Source organism: Bubalus bubalis, chromosome 20 (genome assembly GCF_019923935.1).
Source record: "Bubalus bubalis isolate 160015118507 breed Murrah chromosome 20, NDDB_SH_1, whole genome shotgun sequence".
Taxonomy (NCBI): Eukaryota; Metazoa; Chordata; class Mammalia; order Artiodactyla; family Bovidae; genus Bubalus; species Bubalus bubalis.
Genome location: NC_059176.1, coordinates 2,367,841 through 2,392,063, shown reverse-complemented (window position 1 = coordinate 2,392,063; position 24,223 = coordinate 2,367,841). Strand labels below are relative to the sequence as shown.

The window sequence follows — 24,223 nt, the reverse complement described above, 5'->3', positions numbered from 1 at the left end:
GCTGAGCCACAAGGGCATTCTATTCATACTGAGTCAAACAAGTGATTCCCCTTTTTTGTATTTTAAAAAGATGGCGGAGGTAAGAGTTCCTGGAGAAAACAAGGTAGGACATTTGTATCTCAAAGGCACAGGCACGTTCCTCCCAGGATGACTTTGTTTTCCCTTTCTTTAATCTTAATACTTTTTTAAAGATCAATAGGCAAGGTTTTGGGAGTAGTAAAGGATTGGTGGGTTTTGGATTGCTTTTAGAGCCACACCTCTAGTTCTGTGAAGACTTGTAAAACAGGGACAATTTTTTTTTTTCTTTTTAAAAAGAATTAGGTGGCTACCTCACTGCCATTGAGAGACTGACACACCCATGCTCACCCATGTTGGGATGTTTTACTTTTCCTCATTTAACTTAGCGGGGAAGCCCTCACCCAAAATTCCTGTCAGGTACGGCTATTGAGTCAGACCATTGGCCTCCCATTTTGGTAATCTATTTACAATTTTGTATGGCCCTCAGTCTGGCCTTTGATGTGAGGAGGCTTGTCTACAGCCCCGTGGAATCCTATTTTTAAAGGGACCGGGACAATTTTTTGCCAGACTTTTGTTTCCATTCATATCCTGTGGGCACTGTTGGCTTGAGTTTTATAAGCACACAGAGCGGAAGCATTCATGGCATTGCAGTGTCTGGGTCTGTCCACTCGAAGGCAAAGAGGTGTTGAGAGTCTGGGTGCAGAAGAAAGCCACCTTTACTTCCAGCACGGTGAACCAGGTCAGCAGCCCATAGTTTGACAACTTGGATGGGGTAGAACGGAGACCTGTCTCTTGGGACTGAGCATGCTCCCCTCCCCACCAGGAGTAACTTTTTCTTGGTGGGTGCCTTTTCTTTGAGGGTCTCCAGACTGTACTATTGCCTGGGATTTAGTGAGCAAGTCCGTTCCCAGCAAGGGAGCGGTGCACTCAGGCAGGAGCAGCTCTTAGCTCTTGGTCTGGGGCTTTCCATCAGTCCCCATTGTCCTACAGGGTTGGGAGGGAGGTCAGACAGCCCCCATGTCTGCTAAGAATACTCCTACCAGCCATGTCAAGGCTTACCTGAGGCTTTTCCAGAGAAATGAACCTCAGAGGCTTCTCCAGGTGTTCTTTGGGAGACAGGGAGGCCCTGGGCCCCGTCAGCCTCTGGTCCTCTCAGCCATCATTGGTTTGAGAGCCCCAGTATCCCTTCAGGACTGGCGACGGTCACGCTTCCAGTGGCCCTCTTGTCCACACTTAAAACATTTTCTCAGGGAGAGAGCGGCTCTGACGCAGGCTTCCTGGGTCCTGTCCTTAGCATGGGTCTTCGCAAGGGTGTGTAGCCCTGAGGTGGTACTGGGGTTAGGGCTGCTGCCAGTGATGAGGCTTTTTCATGTTGTCCCCAGATCCTTTCCATCTCTTGGCCCCTATAAAGAAAAAGGGAAGTAGTCATGTCCAGCTCTTTGCAACCCCATGGACTGTAGCCTGCCAGTCTCCTCTGGCCATAGAATTCTCCAGCAAGAATACTGGAGTGGGTTGCCAATCCCTTCTCCAGGGGATCTTCCCAACCCAGGGATTGAACCCACATCCGCTTTACAGGTGGATTCTTTACCATCTGAGCCACCAGGGTAGCCCCTTGTACGTTATCTGTACTGTTAAATATCCCAAAGACCATATCCATGAGCTTATTGATAGGAGTCTGGGGTCTCCAGCTCCCCAGATGGTACATTAGGGGTAAATGGTCTGGAAGACTGTCACCCCTTCAGAATTGGGATATGTAGGAGCTCCCAATTGTGGACCTCAGGGAAGTTGACTCATAAGGGTATCATCTAAAACATGGGGTTCCTGTGGGAGGACGGGGTGTGAGCCAGCAACGCCAAGCAGTTCTCTAGACTCGGATTTTGGAATAGGGTCTTGCTTCCCTGATAGTTGGTATAGAATTCCCCTGCAATGCAGGAGACCCCGGTTCAATTCCTGGGTCGGGAAGATCCATTGGAGAAGGGATAGGCTACCCACTCCAGTGTTCTGGCCTGGAGAATTCCATAGACTGTATAGTCCACGGGATCACAGAGTCCAACACGACTGAGTGATTTTCATTTGAACATTTGGATGAATGGACTCCCCTCCCCATTTGCCTTTTCTTTTACAAAATATGACCAGCTGCAAGATGGTATTGTAATTTAATGACCTAATATTTTTTGCCCTATTGGTCTAAATTTTCCCCAGCTAGCTAATATGCATCCTAGCAGGGAGTCCATCTGGATGCTTACAGTTGCTCCTGTGTTTTATTGGGATGGCTTGACAGGGGTCTAATGGGTCCTGGCTGGTGGTACTTATTTGTCCTGGCATTCTCCCAGTGTCAACAACGGGGTCCTGTGATCTTCTAAAGTCTGCCAGGTTGGTTAGCTCTAAGGAGGTCCACTGGATCAGTCAAGGAAAGGATCAAGAGCCAGTCAGGGGAACAAGCAACCAGAGTCAGACCGAGAGGGAGGAGACCTAACTAAACAGTTTATCACTGAAACAACAGAAAGAAAGGAGCAGAGCCCAAGGGCAGGGGTGTGGTGCCTTAAGGCAGTGAGACAACTCCCCTCTTTAGGGTCCTTGCGAAGGAGGCTGCCTGTCTGCAGAAGTGAGGCAACACCCACCTGCTGGCTGGGCTGGTGAGGAGTCTGGGACCAGTAGACAGTCCAGGAAGTCAGGAGAGAAGCCTCAAGTCTCCCACCAACTAGGACACCTTAGAGCGTTTATTTTAAACCACTCAAAAAAAAAAAATTGTTTCAGCTATTTATATAAGGAATACATGTTCACTGTAGAAAATCTGGAAAAGAAAGTATAAAGAAGGAAGTCACCTGTTACCCCGCCACCCACAGCCGACTACTGTTCGCCGGGATTTTTCCATCCGTGATCTGTGTGGGATCCCACAAGGACAAGCTGTTTTATAACCTGCTTTTACACTTCTGCTGTTTTAAGCGGGTTGCCGGCTCACCAAGTTCTCGCCCGCGTGGCGCCACGTCGAGGGAGGGAGGTGGCCCGGTTTTGTAGCCAGACCTTTATTGTTGGAGTCCTGACCAGCTCGCCCTGTTCTGAGTGATTGCGTTCTTTGTTATCTCTGTGCAGCGATGGTTCTTGAAGGGGCTGAGGGCTATTTGGGCCCCAGGGGACACTTCGCAGTGCCTAGAGAGAGAGTTTCTTCCCACTGTCCCGAGCAGGGTGAGCGATACTGCCGGCATCTGGAGGCGGGCGACAGCGAGCATCCCCCTGCTCCCACCTGCTCTTGCTGGCACCGCGGTGAGGGGGCATCCTGGCCGGGCCCTGGCCGCACTGCAGGTGCGATGGCCCTGGTGCTCTCGGGTGACTTCCGCTCCAGACACTGAGTGGGAACCAATGTGTGTTTCCATGTGGCTGGGCATTTCTTAAACTTCCCATGTTTGACCGTAGTTTCAAGGGATATTAAAATTGCCCCATGTAAAGGTCTCTTGAATCCAGAGGAAAGGCGGGGAGGTTGTAGGGACTCTGGCTGAAGGGTCCACGGACGGCTGAGCAGAAGTGCTCTCACTGGGTGTATCATCAGCTATGTCTTGTTCCAAAAATAGTGCAGTTTACAAGTTCATGTTTAGTAAAAAGTGAGAAAACAAATGGCCCAGTGAGCAGCAGTGGGTTTGAGTCAGGGTAGCCCTGAGCCTGCGGAAGACACTTCTTACAGGGTCCCAGGGAGCTTGACCGGGTTCCTGAGGGCCCCACCCCAGCTGCGGGCACAAGGGCGAGGCTCCCAGGGTGTTGACTTTACTGTCTGGTAAGGGCGCCCTGCCCACCCGGCCTTCCTGGTGACACGCCCGCACAGGGTGACTTGAAGTTCCAGCTCCTTTGGTGTGATCACAGCTAGTGCGGGGCACATCCCACTCGGACAGCCTAGGTGCTGAAGGCATTGGGCATCTCTTTATCAGGAAGCGATGTACCTGCCAGGCCAGGCCCCTCAGGTACCCACACACAGTCATTCCTGAGCCTGCACCCTGACTCAGGTCCCGGGTGGTGAGGGGGGCTGGTCAAGCAGGGGGGACTTCAGCTGGAGGGAGCACACAGGCAAGGGCCTCAGGGTGGATACAGGCAGACAGGCCTGGAACCCTGCCTGCTGGCCACACAGATGTTGGGAACACAGCTGCCCTGGCAGCTCCTGGACCAGCAGGGAGGCCTCCCACCCTGCTGCTGACTCTTCTGAGCTGCGCAAGCCCCCCTTCAGCAGGGAGAGGCCTTCCCAGAGGGGTGCACTTCTGTGCTTTCTGCTCTGAATCACCAGACAGTCTACAAAGCACTGCCTGGCCTGGTCCAGCCCCCACTTGCTGGACGGGGACCGTAGCTAAAGAGGAAGCTGAGAAAAGGAGTCCTGCCTGATACATGGCCCTGACCTGGAACTTCATGGTGAGAAGGCAAGTGCAGCACTGGGCCCTGGCCCGTAGGCTAGTCAGGGAACCCCAGGATGGTGCAGAGACCCCTTCTGTGCCAGAGGGCTTGCCCTCTTAGGCCCAGTCTACTCAGGTGTTCACTCACCCAGCCTCTGCCCCCTCCCCAGGCAAAGGCTCTGCTGGCATGAGTCCCTCACACCCGCCTGGCCACCATGGAGGACGCCAAGGCATGCCAACTCCACAGCTGTCCCCCCAACCTCCTCGTCCGGGGCCCCAGGGTCTAGATTGACAAGCTGCCCCGGGACATGAGAGCCCATGGTTCTTGGTAGGCATGACTACCAGCCCGGGGCACGCTGCTCCCAGCGGTAGGGTAACCCCAGGAGGGTCAGGTCTGTGCGGCTGATATCACAGGGGCAGCCCTGGCCAGCAGAGGGCAGGAGACTGTCAGTGAACTGAGGAGCTGGAGCAAACAAGCCCAGGGGAGGGGCGCGGCTGGCTCATTTCTCCTGCATAGGGTGCCTGCCCACCCGCCCATGGTGGGACCCCCAAGTGAGATGGCGGGTGGGGACCACAGCAGCCAGGAGACAGACCAAAAGATCTTATTCCGAACAGCCCACCCCCTCCCTGCCTGTGGTGGGGACCCTGGGAGGCCCAGGAACTGGGGCACGGAGGGTCCTGGAGAGGAGGCTGCAAGGATGGGGGTACAGCAGGGGCCCTGGAGCTCCCTGGGAGGGATGGGAGGGCTAGGCCTGGGGAGGCTGGAAGGGAAGGAAGCAGAGCGGAGAGATTATTTAGGAAATAGAGTAGGTGTTGGGGTGGGAGGGGGAGGCAGCAGGGAGAAGCTGCTTGGAAGAGGAGGAAATGGCTTTTGGGGGCGGAGCTGGAAGAGTACCAAATTTCTGGGCTCCTGCCCTTCCCCCCAGCATCTAGAGCTCCTCCAGGCTACAGTGCCAGTGAAGTGCCAGGCTCCACCCCGCAGGCCCCCAAATAGATCTCTAGATGCTCAGGCTGAGTCTCTGCCAGCAGCCCAACCCGGTCCTGCAGGGAGGGCCAAGGCAGGAGGGCAGAGGTTCACGGAATAGGATGGGGGTGGGGGGGGGGGGTGGCCCACAGCAGGGTCCCAGCTGACAGTGAGGTGGATGGGGTAGGCCAGGCCTCAGAGCCGGGTACTGGGCCCTGGGCTTCCCTGGAAAAAGGAGGCACCACTTAGACCTGGGGCAGGCCAAAATCCTAGTTTATTTCAGCATCAGCAACATCTCAGCCATCACAAAAATAAACTCTACCGAGGGCGACGGAAGTCTCTACAGTAAGGTTAAGGGCTCAGCCACCACACAGCGAGCCTCCAGGGCACGTGGTGGGCACGGCCCGGGCAATAAGTTAGGAAGCAGCTGAGGAGCTGGTGGCGGCGGCAGGTGCGGCCAGGGCTTCACTTCTGGGCCGGCATGAGGTCATCGATGGCCTGGCCCTGCTCCAGCCGCTGCTCCATCTCGATGAGCAGCTTCACACCGTCCACCACCATCTGCACCAGCTCCACCTCCGAGAAGCCCAGGCGGTCGGCATTTGAGACGTCGAAGACCCCACCCACGGCGGCCGTGTCCACACCGCCTGGGGAGACAGCCAGCTCAGCCGGGCGGGGTGGGGGGCGGCCCTGGGAGAGCGGGCTGCTGCCCGGAGCCCCCCTACTCACCTGTGCCTCGCTTCTGAAGCCGCAGCCGCTTGAGCACCTCAGGGAACTTCTCGTGCTTGCCCAGGTGGGGCAGCTTGATGTGCACCCCGGCCCGCAGCCCCGTGCCCAGATTGGATGGACAGGTGAGGATGTAGCCCAGGTGAGGGTTCCACATGAACTCGTAGTTCTTAGACTTGAAGAGCGTTTCAATCTGGAAATGGAAAAGGTGTGAGAGGGGAAGCCTGGCTGAGACACCCCCCCCCAGGGGACCAGCTGGGACCCGGGGTGCCCCCTCCCACAGGACCCTGAGGCAACAAAGACCTGGGCTCCCCGGGGGTTGATGGGGCACCTCTCTCTCTGCCTGAACCCTGGGGCCTGGCCCTGACCTGGGTGAGGCCGTTGCAGAAGCGTGTGAACACCTCCTTCATGTTGCCACCCTTCTGCATGGAGATGACCCGCAGGTGGTCCTCCTCGTTGATCCACACCAGGAAGGTCTTATTGTCGTTATGCCTGCAGGAGGGGCACAATCAAGCCTCCTCCCTGGAGGAGGGTCTCGGGACACATCCAGGAACAAAACCTCGCGAGGCCCCCAGGGCCAGGGCACTTCCCAAGTCGCTGAGGTGCTCCCCCCAGCTGTGCCTAGGGCCGGGGGGCGAGGGGGTGGGTGGGGTTGCTATCACGACTCTAGCCCGATCAACACCCTGGGGGCACACAGGGCACTTCAGAGAGGGCACACGAAGCCCTGAGCTGCTTCCCAGCTAGCCGGTCAGGTACCGTGTGGTCCCCACTTAAGGGGTGAGGGGCAGAGGCAGCCGGCCTCGCCCCGCCCACGGGGGTCGCTTTATCCCGGCGCAGAGGCCCGGTGCCCGGACCGTGCGATCAGATCCGGAGCCTGTGAGCCCTGCTCCCCACCCCCACTCGAGGAAGCGTCTGCGTCATCCCGCACCTGACCGACTCCCCGCGGGCGGCGGGTGGGAAAGGAGAGAGCAAACAAGGAGCCGCGGCTCCAGGAGGCGGGGGGAGGGAGGAGGAATGCCGACACGACGGCCCCACCCGCCCGGGGCCCTCCGCACCTGCGCGGTCAAAGTCTCCCGCGAGGAGGCCCGGCGGCACCAAACCCACCTGAGGAGCGCGGCGCCGCCCTCCTCCTCCGGTACGGGGCAGGCGGGGGCCGGGGGATACGCACCAGATGCCGCGGGCGTCGGGCCAGTCGCGGGCCATGCCCGAGGCCAGCAGCAGGGGCGACACGGGCTTATCGAAAAGGAAGTGGTCGTCGATTAGCTGCTGCTGCTCCGCCTCCGTCATGCTTTTGAGCGCATAGTACCTCCCCGCCAGGTCACCGTCCAGGCTCGACAGGGCTGCGGAGGAGCGCGCTCAGGAGGACGGGTGGGCTCCTGCCCCACCCCGCACCCCCAGGATGCCCGCTCGGCCTGGCTGGAGCCCAGTTAGTCCTCCAGGTCCGAGCGGCGGGCCGCTCCGGAGCTACACGGCCCAAGCCGACCCTCGGCCGGCCCCAGGGCTCTGTGGGCGCGGGGCTGGGTCGGTCCCTCCGGGAAACCCGAGCCGACGGGGAGATAAGAGAGCGGCGGCTCGGGTGACTGGTAAACAGGCCGGCAGGGCCCGGAGCCGAAGAGCGCCGCTCAGCGGGCCGGACCCTTACCTTCGACGGCGAGCTTCTCGATGGCGCGGCGCTCCCCACGGCTGCAGTGCGGGGGGAGGCAGAAGCCGCGGATGCTGCGGCCCGTGCGCACCCGCGAGCTCAGCACGTAGTTGGGATCCAGGTCGTCGCCGCCCTGGGGGCCGAGCAGGGCTGAGCGCTGGGCAACCCCTCCCCACCCAGCCGGCCCCTCGCCCTGGGCCACCCCGCACCTGCAGGTTGTCGGGGTTGAGATCGGTCTTGTGCTCGTCGGTGGGCTTATAGCCTCCGTGCCGGTCCTCGATGATGGGGTCAAAGAGCTCCTTGAACACGTCGTACGACTCCTCATCGCCGGCCACACAGCCCACGGTCATGATATAGGGGTGGCCTGAGGGGAGCGCGGAATGGGGACAGTGACGTCACTGCCAGACCCGAGCAAGCCGCCGAGGACCCTGCAGCTGTGCGCGCAAAGAGGGCGTCCGGACCTTGGCCCGGGGGGGGGACGAGGGAGCGGGGGCGCTGGACCCCAGCCGCGGGCTCCTGTCCTGACCTCGGGACTGAGGCGCGCGTACCTGGGTTGTCCACGCCGGTCTGGATGACGTCGTCTACCGTGAAGCCGCTCGGGGTGCTCTTCGCGCGCAGCTCGGCGTACAGCTCGGGGGTCAGCACCTTGGCCATGTGGTTGTTGTGGCCGCTGAGGTCGGGGAACTCATCTTCGGCCGGGAAGCGCAGCTTCAGCGTGTTGTGGCTATTGGAGAAGGGCATGGCGGCGGCGGGCTGCGGGTAGACGCGGGAGTCAGCGGGTCCCGAGGCTCCGGGCCTCCTGGTGACCTGCTAACCACCCAGGGCCCCGGGCTCCGGTCAGCCCGGTCTCGGTCAAGGTCAGCGGGGTCGGCGCTTGCACGCAGGGGGCTACCACAGCGCCCAGGACCCCCGGCCCAGCTGGCGCGCCCACTCCAGGCGGCGGACCCCGGGAGTTCCGGAGCGCGCGACGCCCTGGCCCTCGCCCGCCGCTCCGTGCACAATAACCCCCGCCCTCAGTGCCCCGCGCCCCCTACCCCTGGCCCCCGGGCTCACTCACTGAGCAGTCGGGCAGGGGCGGGGGCTCTAGGTCCGTCTGCAGCTCAGGGCGCGGCGCAGGCGAAGAGCGGCGGCTCCGCGCTCCCGCGGCTCTTAAGGGGCGCGACGCAGGCCGCCCATTGGCCGCTATTTATAGCCCATTCATTCGATTGGGTCGCGCTGCGGGGTGGTGCCGTCGCTTTGTCCGCCACCCTCTGCCCCCGGAGCCCCCCCTCCACCCCACCCCAAGCAGCCCACCCCGACTATCCCCTGGCCGGGACCCCGCACAGCCTGCCTAACCCCACCTCGCTCCCGCACAGGATCCCGAAGCCAGAACCTCAGGCCCTCGGACATTCCGGATTCCCCCACACCCACGCCTGCCTCCGAGCGGGAAACCGAGGCAGGAGAGCCTGCAGGCACTTGAGAACGCTCGGCCTGGTCTGCACCCCGGCCCCTGCCTTCCCCCCTCCCGCTAGTCCTCGCGGTGGTCGCAGAGACGGGCCAGGCGGGAGCCGTCCTGGGCTTCCACGGCAGGTACCGCCACCCCCCACCGCCCAACACCCACCCCCACCCCAACCTTCTCCCGCCCAGTCTGAATTGGCGGCGAGCCGCCGACCTTCTTCAAGGTGCCCGCAGGCATCTCCCCGGCGATCTTGGTGCAGAGCGAAGGCACGCCAGAGGCGCAGTCTGGCTGCGGCCCAGCCCGGCGGCACCCTTGGTGCCGTGACCTTGGGCAAGTCCCCGGGCTTTGGGGTCATCTGAGCCAGAGACTCAGCCCCTCCTGGTTGATGAGCGAATACTGACTGCGGCCCTGCTGGGAAGTGCACAGTCTCAGAGCCCCCAGACCCCAGGCCTGGGCCCTCTCTTCCAGGGACAAGTCCATCTCCACACCCCACCCCAAAGGTCGTTCTCAGAGAATCTCCGCAGGGGCTAGAGTAAATACTCACAAACAGTAAGCACATGTGAGATTCAAAAAACAAAAAACTCACTGAAAATCAGAATTATGCAAGTGAAAGTAATGACTCTGCCTTCCACTGTCCCCAGCGCCCCAGACTGGCACCAGCCAGTGTTGGCTATGGGCTGGGATGTGGGGAGATAGGCATTCACAGGCCGCCTGCAATTGTGAAGTGCTACATCAGTTTTGGAAAGTAACTTGGCAGTGTTTATTAAAACGTAAAATCTTTGTACTCCATGACCCGGCAATCCCACTTCTAGGAATCCAGCCTATAGTCTCATCTCTGTCTGCACACAGGCCAACCCTCTCTAGTAGGAGAAACAGACACAAACAACCTGTATGTGACCGGATGCCCGTCACCTGGGGGCTGGCCGGGGGTGGGGAGGGCATCGCTCCAGTGTGGAATATTATACAGCTCTTAAAAAGCGTGACTTAGGGACTTCCCTGGTGGTGCAGTGGATAAAAACCCAGCGACCAATGCAGGGAACAGGGATTCGAGCCCTAGTCCAGGAAGATTTCACCTGCCCAAGGGGCAACTAAGTCCGTGCGCCGTAACTACTGAGCCCTGAGAGCGGAGAAGCCACTGCCAGAAGCAGCCGGCGGGCCACGACACAGAGCAGCCCCTGCTCCCCGCAACTGGGGAAAGCCTGAGCGCAGCAACGAAGACCCAGAGAGGCCAAAAATAAATCAATAAATATTTTTTTAAAGGGTGAACTGGCGCTTTTATGGTTAATGTCCATCATATGGTTGCTTTGTGAACAAAGCAAGGAAGGGGGGAAACACTTATCTATGTGTTTATTCAACAAAATCCCTCCAGGACTGCACAGGACTGCTGCTAGAGGAAGACTGTGAGCTTGGCAGCTGTGAGCAAGCAGCCAAGGGAACAAGATACGGTCAAGAACCAGGAAGAGATGGGTGCCTCTGGCAGGGCCAAGCGGTGATCCGTGTGCCAGGGCCTCTGAGGGCGCCGGAGCCCAGCGGCGATCCGTGTGCCGGGGCCTCTGAGGGCGCCGGAGCACAGGGTGAGCACGTTCCTTTGCCTCTGCCTCTGTGCACGGCCCGAGGTTACCATGGAGGACTCCTGACTCTTCCCTTGCTCAATTTGGCGTGTTTTGACCTGCTCCCAGTCAGCATTTTTTTAGACCCGTAAAGCAAAGCAAGGTAAAAAGACAAATGGCTCTGGACTGGCCAGACAGGTGTTCTTTAAGCCTGAAATTCCTGTGTTCCGTGCCCCCTGCTGCCCCTCTCCCTAATTTTAGAAATATCTGCACCTGCCTTCCCCAACTCCCCACGAACAAAGGCCTGATGGACTCAAGTTTCTGTTTCTACAACATGAGTGCTGGCCCTGGAGGCCTACTTGACTTTCAGACCCCAGGGATTGGGGGCGGGGGCGCTCAGGGCTTCCTTCCTCTTTGTAGCTTCGGCAGCTTCTCAGAAGGTCCCCCCTCCGCGCCCCCCGCACCTTCAGGCCACCAACGGCCTGACCCACTTGGGGGGCGGGGGCAGGGAAAGACCCCGGTTCCCCTGTCTCTCCACAAGCGAGGCCCTCACTAGAGAAGTGAAGACCAGAGGCTTGAGGTCTTGCCCAGGGCCTGCTCTGGGGCTCCAGCAGGTCTCAGCCTTCTGAGATGCGTGTTTTGTCCTAGTTTAGCAGATGAGCAAAGGGAAGATGAGAAGTGGGTGATGGGGAACTAGGTCCGAGGTCTGGCAATCCCCCTGTGATCCTGCAGTGCTGGCCCTGTGCTAACCTGACCGAGGGCCCACCCTGCAGACCTCCAGCTGGCCACGCCTGGGCTGGACTCAGACTGACAACACATGTGGTCAGCAACTGTGACGAGGGAAGAGAGGAGGGGTCTTGGAGGCCTTTATACCCAAAAGTCAGGGTGAGGCCCCTACCGGGCAGCGGCCACTTGGGAGCCTGGGTGGTCTTGAGCAAGGGAACAAGGAGGGGGGCCCAGGAGGGTACCAGCCTCCACCTCAGCGGAAGAACGCTGCTCCCAGCTAACCGAGCCCTCCCCTGTGGACCCTCCAGTCTCCCCAGGGCCCACAGGAGCCGGTTTGGCAGCGTCTGGGCAAGAAGCTAGGTGACATCATCCGGCCAGTTTATGGTCCAGGTTTCTCAGAAATCACACTTGGTTACACATTAACCACCTGGCCCTGGAGGGGGTGGGGAGCCTCAAAGGAGTCCCTGGCCTTTCATCCACAGGACACGGCCCTGCTCGGCAGGCACAGAGTGGGCCTGGTGGAGGAGGGCCAGGCCCCAAGCAGGGGCTGGGACTTCCTCCTAATGCCCTGTCCCCGAGCTCCACAGAACCCAAAGGGGAAGTTGGTTGGGGTCAGAAAAGGGGCAGGTGCTGCCTTGCGGCCACAGAGTATGGTGGGGCAGGAGGCCGGGCAGGCCAGGGGAGAGGAGACCTTGGCTCCTCCCCAGGGGGCATCGTCGGCCTCCTGTTCTCCAGGGCTCTGTTCCTGCGTGTTCTCACCTTTCTTCCAATCTGCCTTTGGTTTTCTGAAGCTGAGTTTACTGGCTTTAAATCCCAATCCCACTTTGGCCACATTAGCTGTGTGATTTTAGGCAAATTACTTGACTTCCCTGAGTTTGTAAAATGGTCCCTCTCTCACAGGATTGTGGGGAAGATTCAAAGTGATGACACTTAACTGGGCTTACACAGCATCAGTGTTTTGTTTTTTTTTTGGGGGGGGGGCAATATATAAACTCTGTCCTAGGCAAAGTACCCACCTGACCTGGCTAATCAGTTGGTGCTTGAGGACTCAGGCTGAGGGCTGAGCAGACTCACAGAAGACGGACAGCCCTGGGAAGGCTGCCTGGAGGAGGGGGCAATGGAGAAGCTGGCCAACCAGTCCCCAACAGAAAGGCGATGGGAAGTTGGGACCACAGGAAACCACTGCCGAGTCACCGAGTCCTAATTTAGGCTCTGAGTGTGCACTCAGCCTCTGAGTAGCTGAGAGGCTGGGGAAGAGGAACCCCCAAGAAGTGGAAAGTTGCTATCTCCCAGGAGAGCAATTAAGGGATGATTCAGGCGGGCGCAAAGTCATCTGCAACAAAGGTTGGCGAGCTGTAGATGGGAGTTGGGTTGTACGAGAGGAGGAGGCAAGGCTGTGATGTAGCCACACGGGCAGCTGGTGGCTAGAGCACTGGCCCCACAGAGAATGGGAGGTCACTAAAGGCCCTCACCTTTCTCTCCTGGGGTTCCAAGACCCAGGCCCAGTCAGGGAAGGGTCATGGAAGGGCTAAGGCTAGGCACCTGGGTCTCCATCATGGATTCTGCGGTCCGCAGACACCCTCACCAGCCCCGGCCCCAGAGGAGGGAAGAGTTCAGCGCCCCGCAAGTTGGCAGGGCTCTGGGAAGGGACTGGTTCCGCAGGGCCTGGCCACTCCCAGATGTCCAGGATGGAGCAGCCTGGGCCTGGGAAGCGTGGCCAAGGGTCATGCTAGCTGGCTCTGAGTTGGGGCTCAGGCCCCAGCCTGGCTGGGTGGACTGGGGTCTCCATCAAATAAGGCCTGGCCCACGGGGACATGCACACTGGAGGAAGACGGTCCCTGCCCCCGTGCCCCTCCCCCGCACACACTCCGCCCAGAGCCTGGCTCTGATTCAGCCCCGCTGAGACACAACAGGGCTGCAGCTTCCCTGTTTCTGCCGGGCCCTCCATCTGGCCCTTCCCCGCTCAGGCCGCTCTTCCTGTCCTCACTGACCCGGCCCCAAGAGGAGCCCCAGTGCTCAGCGCACCCTGGGTTCCAGGAGGGGACGCAGGGCTCCCTCCGTCCTGGAAGCGGCTTCCGCACTCCGGAGAACGTGCCCGTTTCAGGAGCGCCCAGGCCTGGGTCTAAGGCCGCTCCTGGCCACCGTCCCCTGCTGCTCAGGCTGCCTTCCGCCAAAGCTTTGTGGGACCACCCGTTCCTCTGCAGCTCAATTTTCTGGAGTTTCACCAGTCACGCCCGCGCCCACAGAGGAGACCGCGGCAGCTTGGGGGCGGGCTACTCGGGCTCTCGGTGGTCTTGGGCACGAGCAGGCGGCACCCGGACAAGCCGATCGAGAGCGCGCCCCGGACGCGGGGACGGGCGTCGCGCGCTCCCGAGCCCCCGCCCCCTCTCCCGGGAAGCCCCGCGCGCGCTGGGGGCGGAGCTCCGTGACGTCATCAGCGGGCGCCGCACCCCAGCCGGAGGCGGAAGAGCTGCCGCGGCGACGCGAAGCCACGTGCGGCGTCTCCAGGAGTCGGAGGCCGACGAGCGTCGCCGGTGAGGCTCGGCGGGGCTACAGTGGCAGAGCGCGGGTAGTGTGGGGGGCGTCTCCCCGGCAGGCCCTGCACGTCCCGGCACCCCCCCCCCCCCCATTGCCGCGCCCAGCCCTGTTGCCGGCCTGGCCTGAGCCGCCGTCCCCGGCCTCTACGCAGGCCAGGCCGATGTTGCTGTTTACTGCCTGCTGCACAGCCCCAGCCTCCGCTTGAGGACCCTTGCATTTGCATCGCCCCGTCACCCGTCTGCCCAGGAGCCCGCCACGGGGGAAGGTGAAGAGGGGGCTTTCTGCCTGGCCTGGAGGTGACCTCGCGGGCCCCCGCTCCGTGGTCCCTCTCTCGTCTCACAGCTAGAGAACGGGAGCCAAGCTCCCAGAGAAGGATGCCGAGGGAGAGGGTCAGGCCCTTACTTTGTGGGAATCCTGGGACCCGGCCTCAGTCTCTCCGTCTGAGGTTTGGGCTGATGGCTCTCCTCTTAGGACCAGACCAGGAAGGGCTTTCTCCCTGGATGCCAGGCGCACAGTCCCACCTCCTGGCCCCTTACACGTTCATGCCCACACACCTCCCAGGTCTCCGGCACCTGTGGGACCAGCAGCACCATGAGCTTCGTGGCCTACGAGGAGCTGATCAAAGAGGGTGACACAGCCATCCTGTCCCTGGGCCATGGCGCGATGGTGGCCGTGCGCGTGCAGCGGGGGGCCCAGACCCAAACCCGGCACGGCGTGCTGCGGCACTCAGTAGACCTCATCGGCCGCCCCTTCGGCTCCAAGGTGACCTGCGGACGAGGCGGCTGGGTGTATGTGCTGCACCCCACGCCGGAGCTCTGGACACTGAACCTGCCGCACCGCACCCAGATCCTCTACTCCACCGACATCGCCCTGCTCACCATGATGCTGGAGCTTCGGCCTGGCTCCGTGGTCTGTGAATCCGGTGAGTTCCGCAGGCTGCCTCTGTTGATGAGGGCGGAGGTTAGACCCAGTGTCCAGGCAGCCTCAGCCTGCCCTTCCCAGGCAGAGGCACAGTTACTCACCATCTGTCTCTACAGGGTCTTTCTGAGGGGGCTCACTACAGCGAGGTGGGGGGACAGACACAGGGAGGCTGGTTAGGAGACTGGTGCTGTCCTCCGGTGAGACTTGATGGGACCTGACCGAGGACAGCCTGCAGGAGGAACAGGCGCCCAGGGGGAAGCCTGCCTGTCTGAGGTGGGGAGGGGGTGGGGAGCGCTGCTCGGCGCTGACCAAGGTGCTGACAGAAGGGCAGGGGTGCCTGGCCTAGGAGTCCCTCACTGCTGTGAATGGGAACCGAGGCCCAGGGCTGAGAATCGCCTCTTTCTGGAGGGAGGCCAGGGCTGCTCCATGGTGCTCATTGTAGGGGAAGAGCCTGCCTTGCACTCCTCCCAGGCCAGCGCCTCCATCACTGAGGCCAGGCCTGGGGTGCAGATGAAAGTACCTGAAGCCAGATATTCCCAGACTCTGCACGTGTGCATGCACACATGCGTGCGTGCGCACACACACGTACTGGAGACCGAAGCTGGCAGCCTGGCCAACAGAAGCCAGGCCCAGGTGTGCCTGGATTTCCGCACACCCCAGGCCCCTGTGCTCCAGGCTCATGAAGAGTCCCTGGCAGCACTGCTGCCAGCTTTGGAGGCTTCAGGCCGCCTCCTCCATCTCTGGCCTCGGTTTCTCCATGCGGACAATGGGATGGTTGCTTTTGCCCAGCCGATCACTTTGAAATGGGGAGAGTCAGATGCAGAATCTGAGCAGTGAGTAGGTTCAGAGAGTGGGTAGGGGCTGGGCAGGAGCTGGCTGCTCAGCACCAGGGGAGCTGGGGGTGGACAGGATTCAGGGCCAGTTCATCCCCTGGTGCCCCCCACCCCCACCCCCGGCCACAAGGCATCCACGGCCAGGGCCTGGCTCCACTCAGCTGAAAAGTGTGGTCAGTGAGCGGGCTTCTGGGCTCCTCTGAGGTGCCAGCTCCCCTTCTGGGAACCGTGGTAGAGCCGCGACAAGTCAGGCTGGATTTCTGCTTCTCGAAGGGGACAGACAGTGGGCCCAGCATGACTGTCACAGCGTTACTGTGGACTGGGGCTGCGCATTTGAGAGTGACTGAGAGGGGTCCCTCCGGCTGGGTGGTCATGGAGGACCTGATGGGGAGCCGTGAATAGCCACAGGGGAGTGTCACCCTGAGGGAGAGCCTCGCAGAGACCCTGCAGAGACCCTGCATGGGGGACCGTCTAGGAGGCCAGGGTGGCAGGAGCAGGAATGAGGTCAGGGAGGAAGTGCACGCCGCTGGGGGTCACGATGAGTCCGACTCGGCCATGGAGCAGAGGCCTGGTCTGACGGAGGCTGCAGAGAACCACCGGGGGCTGTGGAGGCAGGCCTGAGGGCAGGGCTCGGGGGCTGTAACGGAGGTGGGGGGGGGGGGGGCCAGGGGGGCGCTGCGGGCAGCTGGGGGGAGAAGCACCTCCTAGAGAGATGGGGGAGGAGGTACCAGTGGGGGCAGGGGCGGCTCCGTGGCGTCTGGCTGGGCGGTCACCGCCCTGGTCACTGGGTACAGAGGCTTGGCAGGGAGTGGACTGGGCCTGGATCGCTCCAGCTCTGCGCTCGTAAATGCCGGGCTCTGTTTGCGGTCATGGGGGAGGTGGTCAGTGTGTAGTGGACACGGAGTATCTCCATGAAGCTTGGCACCTGGAGCCATGAGGGCTGGGGAGGTCGTGGGGAGACCAGGGACTGGGGGAGGGGGGCCCCCCAGCACTGCAGGACAAGGTGGCAAGCAGAGGGGCAGCTTGAGGCTGGAGGAAAACGGGTGATGACATGGGTGCACGCTGGTCGCTGTCGCGGTGCCGTGCGTTCACGCGGGGTGAGGGCAGAGCTGCACCGTGTGGCGGCAGCGGCCTGGGGGCAGGAGGATGGATGGACCTGCATCCCTTGGGCCCAGCCACCACATGGGGCGAGGCAAGCCTCCGCTCTGCACAGACCCTGCAGGGCCGTGGGGCAATCTGGCCCCTCTCAGGACCCCTGTTGGGGCCCCTGGTCGGGGCAGCAGGGTTTGCTCCAGAGCTGGGGTGGGCAGGGCTGCCCCCTCCCCTAGCAGGACCTGCACCAGATCAATAGGCAGCTCCCCCACACCCACCTGGGGCAGTCCCTGTGTCCCAGGACCCCACAGGGAGCTCCGGACTGGTGCCTGCTGATAACCCGGGCTGGGTTGATAGCCAGGGCTGACCTCGTGGGCCCTGGCGGGTCTGCCCAGGGTGCGGGTGGGCTCGCTTCCCGCCTGACTGCCGCCCCACCCGGCCAGGCACCGGCAGTGGCTCCGTGTCCCACGCCATCATCCGCAGCATCGCGCCCACGGGCCACCTGCACACGGTGGAGTTCCACCAGCAGCGGGCGGAGAGGGCGCGGGAGGAGTTCCAGGAGCACCGCGTGGGCCGCTGGGTGACCGTGCTGAACCAGGACGTGTGCCGCAGCGGCTTCGGCGTGAGCCACGTGGCGGACGCCGTCTTCCTGGACATCCCCTCTCCTTGGGAGGCTGTGGGGCATGCCTGGGACGCCCTCAAGGTCGAAGGTGAGCTGGGGTGGGTCAGAGTGGCCCGGGGAGGTTGGAGGGTGGTTGGAGAAGTCAGGACTGGGGAGTGCGGGGCTCAGCTGGGCCCCTGCCCCTTGGCTTGGCCCACTCCCACCCCAAGGTGGGTGATATCTGAGGTCTCTGGGGAATGTCCTCGCAGCCCTGCCTGAGTGAGAGGCGGGGCATGCCAGAGGTCAGAGGTCAGCCCCTGACCCCAGCCAGCCCCGCAGAGTCTCCCCTCCCCACCAGCCGTAAGCCGGGCGAATGCACCCCTTTTAGGGAAGATGTTGGGTGCAGAGGCGGGGAGGTCGGCTCTGAGCCAGGAGGCGCTGGCGAGGCCTTGGGTTTTTCCCTTTTCTGGAGAAGTTGCTGGCTCTGGCAGCCAGGCCCCCCTGCCTCCTCTCTGCTGAGCAGAGCAGCGGAAGGGGGAAGCCTGGAGCCTCCAGGGATGGCCTGCCCCTCTGAACGCCAATGCTTGGCCAGTGGGTCCCAGTGGGTCCCCTGCCCGCTGGCCTTGGACTCCCGTGTCCCCGGTCTGTGCCAGGGTGGCCAGGGAGCACCAGCTCCCCTGCCCCCGCCCCTTCGGCTTGGCCCCCGACGCCTGCAGATCCCTCCTGCCCCGGGGACCCCAGCGGGCCCAGGCCCTGGTCCCGTGAGGCCAGAGCCGGGTGCACGGCCTGGGCTGAGAGCAGGCAGTCCTTGGCCCGGGAGCCCTGTGTGTGTTGTCCTGTCCCCTCCGCCCCACTGAGCCCCACTCTCTGCATCTGCTTGTTCTGGCCCAGAGGCTCCAGACTCCCTCGTGGTCTGGCGGTTCTCCAGGGCTCTCCTGCCTGCGTGAGCCTGGCGCCGGCTCAGTGCAGCCCCCGGGGCTCGGCCCTGTCCGGTGGGGCCGCCTCGACTGTGTGCACAGGGGCCGGGCTCCCCGAGGTGACCCTGTGCCCTCCAGCTTGACCTCAACTCTGGCTCCGAGCCCAGGCCTCCCTGGCGGGGCTGAGATGACCGGGCCTCAGGGACATTTGAGGGCTGTCCCAGGGCACCTCCCCTCCCCCAGCCTGGCTTCCCCGCCCCTGCCCTGCAGGGGGGATCTGGGAGGGGCCTGGGCCCGTCTGGGGGAGGTGGCAGGCAGGAAGGGGCTCCCGCCCCCGCCCGTCATCCCTGAGCCTAGGGCTGGCTCCGTAGGCGCCTCCAGTTGCAGAAGCCTCTAATTTTCTGTGACAGCAGCCCCCGCCCCAGGCCGCTCCTTGTGGCTGGAGCTGTTCTGGGCTCAGCGCTCCAGCAGCTGCCGTGCGGAGACTCCACCCTGGCCCCAGCCCTCGGCTGCCAGTGGGGGTCGGGGTGGCTGTGCCCGCTGGCGGCCCAGGGGGTGAAGTGGCGGGCTTGGTGCAGGCGGCCCCTTCTTCGTGGGCCCTGCCAGCTCCTCCGCTCTGAGGCCTCAGCTCCTCGTGGCCGGAGGGCTTGGCTGTCCTCGGAGCCCAGAGCCGGGTTCTGGGCGTCCACGCCTCGCACAGCGGGGTCTCTCCCAACACCCACTCCTGATGGGGCCAGGCTGCATTGCCTCTGCGCTGTGGTCCCGGCCACAGAGCCCTGGGCAGAGGGACGCCAGCGGGGGGGTGGGGGGGTGGGGCTGGGCTCTGGGGTGGCCGGGGGCGGGGCTTGGGGGCCCGCCCTCTGACCCGGCCTCTTGCTTCCCACCCCCACCCCCACCCCACCCCCCGCGCAGGTGGGCGCTTCTGCTCCTTCTCACCCTGCATTGAGCAGGTGCAGCGCACATGCCAGGCGCTGGCGGCCTGCGGCTTCTCGGAGCTGAGCACCCTGGAGGTGCTGCCGCAGGTCTACAATGTGCGCACCGTCAGCTTGCCCGCCCCCGACCTGGGGGCCCACCCCGGCCCCGACACCGCCCCCTTCCGCAGCGGCACGCCCATGAAGGAGACCGTGGGTCACACCGGCTACCTGACCTTCGCCACCAAGACTCCGGGCTAGGGAGCCGCGCCCGGGAGCCCCGGGGGCTGGGAGGCGAGCCTTGGCCAGAGACTGCCTTGTATGGTCAGCGGCCGCCTGCCAGGGCTGGTGTTTAGAAATGGACCTGCAGTGGGGAGGCTGGGGCGAGGGCGCCTCCCTGGACGGCTGGCAGGGTGACGGGTGGGGGGCTGCCGCCGTGTGCAGCGTCGCGGCCCTGGTGGGGAGCGCTCCTGCCTGCGGCCCCCCGGGATCAGCGTGCCCGCCCTGCCGGCTCGTGGCCTCGCAGTCTTCACTTCCACGGGCTCCCCCGGGTGGGCACATGGCCCCAAACAGGGAGGGCAGAGGAGGAGGCCCGAGACGGTGGCCTTGGGCCCAGGACCCCCACCGCCCGGCTGCCAGCAGAGAGGTGGCTTCAGGCCTGACACCCCCACTGGGTGCTGCACCAGCCGTGTGCCCAGGTTCCCTCCTGGCAGGCCCCACCCGCCTCCTGGCTTCTCCACCCAGGAAGCGCCTCCTCCGAGGCCCCGGCCCGGCCAGAGCCTCGGGTGCGGATCCGTGAGAAGACGGCGTCCAGTGGCGGAGAGCAGAGCCAGGCGTGGGCCTGCCTCCTGGCGGCTGGCGGTGCTAGAGCTGGTCTGTGTGCCTGCCCGGAGGGGACCCGGGGTCCTGGACTGAGCTCCATGCCGCCCCGCCCCGCCGCGCCTGGCCTCCAGGTCCATGTGGCCTCCCCCAGCACCCTGTTTCACAAAGGGCCTGGGTGCCTGCTCTGGTCTCAGCCCGCCGGCAGGAGCCTCAGTGAACCCTTGTTGGCACGAGAGCAGCTGGTCTGGGGCTGCTGCCCAACCACCCCCGGTGGAGAAATAAACGCTGTTGCCCCCGCGCAATGACTGGTCCCCTGGTGCCTCGAGCCTGGTCCTCCGTTCCCTGCAGCACCACCCAGCTGGACCTCGCCACATGGCCACCCGGCCCCTGCTTCCTCTCCCAGGGCCACCACCACGGGGCTATGGACTCCAGGACAATGGCCTGGGACATGGTGGACAAAGGGGCCAGTGTGAGGCCACCCCCACCCGGCTGCAGAGAGGGCCGCTTGTTCCTGGAGTGGGGGTGGGGGAGGGGAGAGAGCTCCCGCTGTGTGTGTGTGTGTGTGTCCGTCCAACCATCCATGTCCGGCTGCATTGTGTGTGTTTATTTCCGTCCATGTCCGGCTGGGGAGTGTGTGTGCATCCGTCCATGCATGTCCGGCTGGGCCCGACCTCCCAGGCCTGCTGTTCTGGCCCCAGCCCACCTCCCAGGTTTTGGGGGTCCTTGGGGTTGTGCCAAATGAGGTGAACCTCCAAGAGGACCAGTCTCCTCTTTCATCACAGGGCAGGGGTGGCAGGGGGTGGACACCCTGTCTCCTAGGAAGACCTGTGTCCCCTGTGAGACCCTAGGGTCCCCCGAACCCCTTGCTCTGCTCCAGGGGTCATGTCCCCCTTCAAGGACCTGTGCTGACCTTTGACTACAAGCCTACTGTGGGGACAGGAAGGGCCTGGGCTCTCCTTGGCCTTTGGGAAAGGCCCATGGGGTGTATGTGTAGGGGGACAGGCCCTGTGCTGCCTGGGGTGAGGTTCTGGGGCCTGCACTGGGGTCCCTGTGAGCCGGAAGGGAAGCCAGCCCAGGATGGATGACAGGCGTAGGGCCACCAGGTTCGGGGTCAGGATTCCTGGCCTCCTGTCCATGTGTGTGGTTATACTTGGCACAGAGCTGCTCTTTTAAGGATGCATGGTCCTCCAGCCCCTCGACTGGGCCCACACACGAGCCCCAGAGCTCCACCAGACCTCGATCCCATCCCAGGGGCTTTAGCCTGGAGCCCCACCTGGGCCTGAGCCAGCAGTGAGCTCCCGCGCACCCTTCAAAGCCCCTCAAGCGTCCTGGTGCCTCTCACCCCTGCCCCCAGGTAGTCTCCCACTCAACCCTTCCCTGCGCCACGGCACCCCAGCTAGCGATCCCCTGCAGACAGATGGCCAGGAGCCAGGCGGTTCCCTTAAATCCTTCAAATGGGGAGTGTGCCACCCAGGGCCCCTGGTGAGCGAGTGACCGATGAGCAGGTCCCTTGGTCACCCCCTCGAGGCAGCAGCCTGGGGCTGGTCACAGGATAAGGATTCACCGGGAAAGTCCCGTCCAGCCCCAGACACGCACCCCTGGCCTTCAGTTTTTCCTCGGGAAGTCCTGCACCCACGTGGCCCTGGCCCGAAGGGTGTGACGCATCCCCCCGCCACCCTGCCCCCCACCCCACCCCCGCTCCTGGGCCCAAGCCCCCAAGACAGCTGGCCTGGCTGTGAGACTCACCTGCCAGAGGGCCCCAGGTCGGAATCAGAGCCCACTTCTGTGGGGGCTGCCTCCAGCCAGCTCCCCTGGAAGGCCCCAGGCCCTACCCCAGGGTGAGCTGCCCCTGGTCCCCCGAGCCCCCCTCACTCCATCACCTATCTCAGAGGGGCTCATGCTCTATGCCCAACCTGGGGCGGTGCGGGTAGGGACCCTGGAGGCGGTACCGGCCTCGCAGGGTGTGGTCAGGGCGGGGGTGGGCTTCCCATCCCTGCCCCACTCCCCATCCGCTTCTCTCTGCCTCCGTGGCCTCTGTTCTCCCAGGAATGTATGGCTCTCGGGCGTCTAGTCTGTGTGGGAGACGGGTGGGCTGTTTGGGATCCTGGCCCGGGATTGCGGGTGGGGATGGTGCGGCTCCCACCCTATCCCAGCCCAATGCTTGGGGGGAGAAACTGAGGCCTGTGTTGCAGAGGTGAGACTGAGATCCGGCCCATCCCATCCACCCAGGACCTCCCACATCTGACAGACTGCCCCGCTGTGTGGTTGTCGGGTGTGACCACAGAAGCCAAAGAAGAGAGATGGCTGTTGTAATCCTAGAAGGCTCCTTGGAAGAGGTGACAGTCCTGCATGTGGAAGACCAGATGGGACATAGAGGCAGGTGAACAGGTGGCCTCCCCAGGCAGGACATCTTCCCATGACCCGGGAGAGTGAGTGGAAAGCGCCAGGAACAGCTGCTTTGGAGCAAGGTTGGATCAGAGGGCAGCCTCTGGCTGGAAACTGCCAGCCACGTTTGCAAGGCTTCTGAGCCCACGCAGGTTGCAGGACCAGTGCTCCGCTCTGCCCAGGGTCTGCCGGGCTCCCATGCCAGCCGGGGTGGTGGTGGTGGGGGGGTGCCCCTTCCTTCCAGTGTTGCCTCAGGTGAGAGGGTCTCGGGTCGGGGGTTTGGCCCTGCCGGAGGTCTTGGCTCCCAGTGCCCCCAAGAGGGAGCAAGCAAGACCAGTCCTCATGCAACCTTCATCAGCCTTGGACGCCCTCACCCAGCAAATGGGCTGAGCACCCTGGGGCGCTGAGCACCCGGGCCTCCAGGGCAGCCTGTCCTGTCCTCAAGGGCTCAGGGGAACCAGGCACAGACAGTGCAGGCGAGAAGTGCCTGCTCTCAGCAAAGCAAGCAGTGGGGGCAGGGAGGAACAAGAAGGCCTTGCCAGGACGTGGGCTTCGCGGTCACAGGGAAATAAGGACTTTGGATGGGGCCCTGCAGGCCTCCTGTCCCCAGCAGGGATGGCCAGACCCCACGCTGCTCTCCCGAGGATGCGCTTGAGGGCTCAGGCTTCCAGAATCACATCCTCCCTCCCTCCTGCCTGCCTAGGGGGTGCAGGGGAGGGATGGCTGCCAGGAGATGAAGCATCACATGGATGTGTGGACAGTCTGTGTCCAGTGGCTCGATGATGGCCAGCACCGTGGGGGCCACCACAGCCTCCAGGAAGACCTCTGGTCTTGCACTTGCCAAGGCCAGAATTTGAAGACTGCTTCTGAATCCATCTGAGACATGTCCTCTGCACTTCATAGCACTTGAATAGCTTTATGCACCTTCAGGGACCCTTGCATGTTTATCAGAAGACTTGATGCTGAGACTCTTTTGGAAAATCCGGGTCATCCAGTCCCTGTGCCTATAGCTAGTTGTGTAACTAAACCAGAACCAGGCTGTTGGACCACGCACAGGCGGGCAGCACCGCTGACCCCCCCACCCCCAGGTTCAGAAGTAGGTGTATTAGTTAGCTGTCCCCACAAACATGCTGCATAACAAATAATCACCCCACCTCCCCCTACCCCGGCTCCAAAAAAAGCATTCGGGCTTAAAGCCGCAGCCAGCTGCTCTGGGCCTGTGGCTTGGCGGCCCTCGGCCGACCAGACCCGGCTCTTCCCTGTGTGGGGCCCGAGCTTATGTAAACTGCCCCTCCCCTTCCTCCTGGGGCCGGCTCCTCGCGGCCCGCGGCCCAGGCGCGGTAGGGGCAAGCCCGGTCACGCAGGCGCTTTTCAAGCCTTTGGTCACATGGCCTAACCTCGGGTCCCAGTGGAAGGAGACCCTGTGATTTTAGGGGAGGAGCTGCAGGGCCGGGGCCGGGGGGCACGCGGGGCCTCGCCCTCCCCCCGTGTGTGCGCACGTGTGCGTGTGTGTCGCCGGCCCGCCTCGGGACGAGGGCATTTCAAAGTCAGGCTGCCTGGGAAGCGGCAGCGCCGGTGGGAGGGAAGCAGTCGCTCCCACCAGGCTGAGAATAGCGCGGATTTGGGTCACGCTCCCGGGAGCTCGGCACAGCCTCCAGCCCCGGACGATAATCAGCTTTCTCCCCGACAGCTGTCCCTTCAAAGAGCAGGGCAGGCCGGCTGCGGGCACGTGTTTAGAAGCCGAGGGGGTCGAGACAGACGGGGTGGGG

The 24,223-nt window shown here is 62.8% G+C and overlaps 2 protein-coding genes across 4 annotated transcripts; one reads left to right on the top strand and one right to left on the bottom strand.

The window, feature by feature from the left end:
* Positions 1 to 5,611: 5,611 nt before the first annotated feature.
* Positions 5,612 to 8,902, bottom strand: CKB (creatine kinase B). The gene is made up of 8 exons (XM_025271774.3): positions 8,778 to 8,902; positions 8,269 to 8,473; positions 7,930 to 8,084; positions 7,721 to 7,853; positions 7,247 to 7,418; positions 6,447 to 6,570; positions 6,082 to 6,271; positions 5,612 to 5,999 (listed from the first exon to the last, which is right to left on the bottom strand). Exons 2-8 carry the CDS (start codon positions 8,459 to 8,461, stop codon positions 5,821 to 5,823), a joined length of 1,146 nt encoding a protein of 381 aa, XP_025127559.1. The 5' UTR covers positions 8,462 to 8,473; positions 8,778 to 8,902; the 3' UTR covers positions 5,612 to 5,820.
* A 4,912-nt stretch (positions 8,903 to 13,814) lies between these two features.
* On the top strand, positions 13,815 to 22,692 carry TRMT61A (tRNA methyltransferase 61A). Of its 3 annotated transcripts, XM_025271776.3 has the most exons (5): positions 13,827 to 13,968; positions 14,124 to 14,237; positions 14,534 to 14,894; positions 17,262 to 17,528; positions 19,249 to 20,371. In XM_025271776.3, the coding sequence occupies exons 3-5, from the start codon at positions 14,564 to 14,566 to the stop codon at positions 19,506 to 19,508; spliced, it is 858 nt and encodes a 285-aa protein (XP_025127561.1). In that variant the 5' UTR covers positions 13,827 to 13,968; positions 14,124 to 14,237; positions 14,534 to 14,563; the 3' UTR covers positions 19,509 to 20,371. The 3 variants fall into 3 exon arrangements, with proteins under 3 accessions (XP_025127562.2, XP_025127560.1, XP_025127561.1); XM_025271777.3 differs by lacking the exons at positions 14,124 to 14,237; positions 19,249 to 20,371 and adding an exon at positions 22,299 to 22,692 and having other exon boundaries at positions 13,815 to 13,968; XM_025271775.3 differs by lacking the exon at positions 14,124 to 14,237 and having other exon boundaries at positions 13,815 to 13,968.
* Positions 22,693 to 24,223: the final 1,531 nt, after the last annotated feature.

Bases quoted from the DNA above. Each gene is read 5' to 3' on its own strand.
- TRMT61A (XM_025271775.3), top strand. From the start codon at position 14,564: ATGAGCTTCGTGGCCTACGAGGAGCTGATCAAAGAGGGTGACACAGCC. The intron at 14,895-17,261 runs GTGAGTTCCGCA...CCACCCGGCCAG, and splicing joins CTCCGTGGTCTGTGAATCCG to GCACCGGCAGTGGCTCCGTG. The intron at 17,529-19,248 runs GTGAGCTGGGGT...CCCCCCGCGCAG, and splicing joins GGACGCCCTCAAGGTCGAAG to GTGGGCGCTTCTGCTCCTTC.
- CKB (XM_025271774.3), bottom strand. From the start codon at position 8,461: ATGCCCTTCTCCAATAGCCACAACACGCTGAAGCTGCGCTTCCCGGCC. The intron at 7,854-7,929 runs GTGCGGGGTGGC...CTCGGCCCCCAG, and splicing joins TCAACCCCGACAACCTGCAG to GGCGGCGACGACCTGGATCC. The intron at 6,272-6,446 runs GTCAGGGCCAGG...TTCCATTTCCAG, and splicing joins TCTGCAACGGCCTCACCCAG to ATTGAAACGCTCTTCAAGTC.